General features: G+C 38.8%; 1 protein-coding gene across 1 annotated transcript in view; it reads left to right on the forward strand.

Moving 5' to 3' along the window:
- Positions 1 to 1308: 1308 nt before the first annotated feature.
- LOC118340186 overlaps positions 1309 to 2222 on the forward strand; it is a 73319-nt gene continuing 72405 nt past the window's right edge. Inside the window, exons 1-2 of the mRNA XM_035678057.1 lie at positions 1309 to 1449; positions 1680 to 1874. Of these exons, the coding sequence (XP_035533950.1) occupies positions 1695 to 1874 (180 nt within the window). The 5' untranslated portion in view covers positions 1309 to 1449; positions 1680 to 1694. The remainder of the gene's footprint in view (positions 1450 to 1679; positions 1875 to 2222) is intronic.

The raw sequence follows: 2222 nt of genomic DNA on the forward strand, positions 1-2222 counted from the left end.
GTTTATTTTAACAAATGCAAATGCGGGCATCTTTTTGATGCCAGTGATTGTTTGTGAAGTTCATTTGCAGGGCTTCTGTATCCTTAATAAATAATAAAGTGATGATATTGCAGGTACTGTGTAAGACTTTGGCATTTGGATTGGATTACCACAAGACGTTCCCGTGTGAATGGCAGTGTCAGGAAGGTGATGTGGGTAGATACTGGGCCTGGAGACCTGAAGTTTCAGATGTGATGCCTTGATAGTAATTGTGTGTAGACAGAAAACATGGGTCCGGTTTCAAAAAAATCCAAACGTGTAATACTTTGCTTGAAGAAACCAGAACATGAAGATGAAAAGCTTAAAGTTGCCTCTATTCTTGCTTATTTTTCACTGGGTTTAAGTCAAGTTATCCTAAGTTGGGAAAAATGGGTTTGTTTAGCTTGGCCCAGTGAGTTTAAACTCAGTCAATGAGTTTATTTCCTCCTCAAGAGCAGACAGATTGTACAACTTAAACTATCTGCAAATAAAAGGCAGACATGTTGCAATTTCAGGCAATAGCAAAGAAAAACAAGTGTATCGACTTTTCGTTTTTTTTACCATCATAACCTCCGGGATGGACAGATAGAAAGCAGGCAAACACTGAACTTCCTACTCTTGTAAACCTCTTCCAGTTGAAGCCATTTGTCATGATTCAGGAAGGAAACGAAAACAGTTGTGACGCACAAAAAAGCAGAGCTGGTTAAACACCTGTTCTCGGTGCGTGTTTGCATTTAAAGTATTTAGGTTACGCAAAAAACGCATTAAGATAATGTGTCATTTTGGAAAACAGTCATGAACATTTTGATACTATTAGTTCATTATTATAATCCATACTTTTTTTATAGGATATGCAATCAGAATTTTGTACCTTTTATTTGCAATTTTCAACACATTTTTTACATTTTCAGTCTTCTGCCCTCATGTATGTACAAGCTTCTCAATAGTAATAAAATTAATTTTATTATCAGTGTCTCTTAGATGTATCTAGCAGCCACATCAACACTTAAGATGAATATATACTAAATGGAGGAGCATAGCTTGAATAGCACATCAATACTACACATAAACAAATGTAAAATAATGAACAGTGTGCCATTTATCAAATCATTATTAAAGCTATACCTAGGACCTAACAGTAGGACTTTCTGTGTTAAATATGCCACTAATCTAATTAGCTAAGCTACATTTAGTGAATAAAATAAAATAAAATAAATATGTCTTCCATGACCTCAAAAATAACGTTGCGTCGCTTCTCCGACGTTTCAACACGGACCAAAATGGCGTGTCCGCCTTCCAAGTATCCCTCTTGCGATTGGTTCCCCGACATTGTTGGACGCTTCTGATTGGTTTCTGTCGGCGTCGTGTGTCACAGTTCCCTTCCGGAAAGTGCTCACGAGCTGTTGCAGCGCGCGAGAGAGGGCTGTCAAAGTAAGTTATTTTACGAACGTTCGCTAATTCAAAATTTTTTTCAAAATGTCGAATTCTTACCAACCGCTCCTTAACGGTTGACTCGGCACACCAACTGACAGTCGTTAAATGAGGCTGCTCTCGTTGTGATCAGCGACGTGGGGCTAACGTTAATGACCCATGAATGTCAGTTTTGATTTTCAATTCCCAATGTACAAAAATAAATAATGTTCCCCCTCTTGGTTACATAGTTACTGAAGGTCACAATGGCTGACAGTGCCGAGGTTACACCGGTCGTGAGCAGTCAGCCTCCTGGGAAAGGGGAGCAGGGAGGAGGAGAAGGTGGAGGAGGGTTGACTGATGCACAAACGGAGGTGTTGGAGAGGTGTCTTCATGCACTCAGGCATGCTAAAAATGACAGTCACACATTGGCTGCTCTACTGCTGGTAAGTGTCTCTCACTAAGGAAACACAGTGCACACTGTTTCCACTGATCCTCAGCTTTAATGTTGAGCTGTTAAAAATAATGCATATATGTGTTTGGCTTGTTAATAACTGGCATCTAGCAACATCTTTGCATTAGAAGAGGGGTTAAAAGTGGAAACATTAGGTTTAATCTGCATGGTAGTTGCAGGAATGACTCCTCTCCTGTTTTGTTAAGTTTAATTTAACTATGAGGTGCAGAAACAAAACAATAAGTCAGTTAATTGATCGGTCAATGCACAATTATTTCAAATATTATCCAAATTGCAGCAGCTGCAATGTTTTGATAAAGATAAAACGTGTGATAAACAG

The sequence above is a fragment of the Morone saxatilis genome, unplaced genomic scaffold (genome assembly GCF_004916995.1).
Source record: "Morone saxatilis isolate NCDOM2014 unplaced genomic scaffold, NCSU_SB_2.0 Contig6, whole genome shotgun sequence".
Lineage (NCBI taxonomy): Eukaryota > Metazoa > Chordata > Actinopteri > Moronidae > Morone > Morone saxatilis.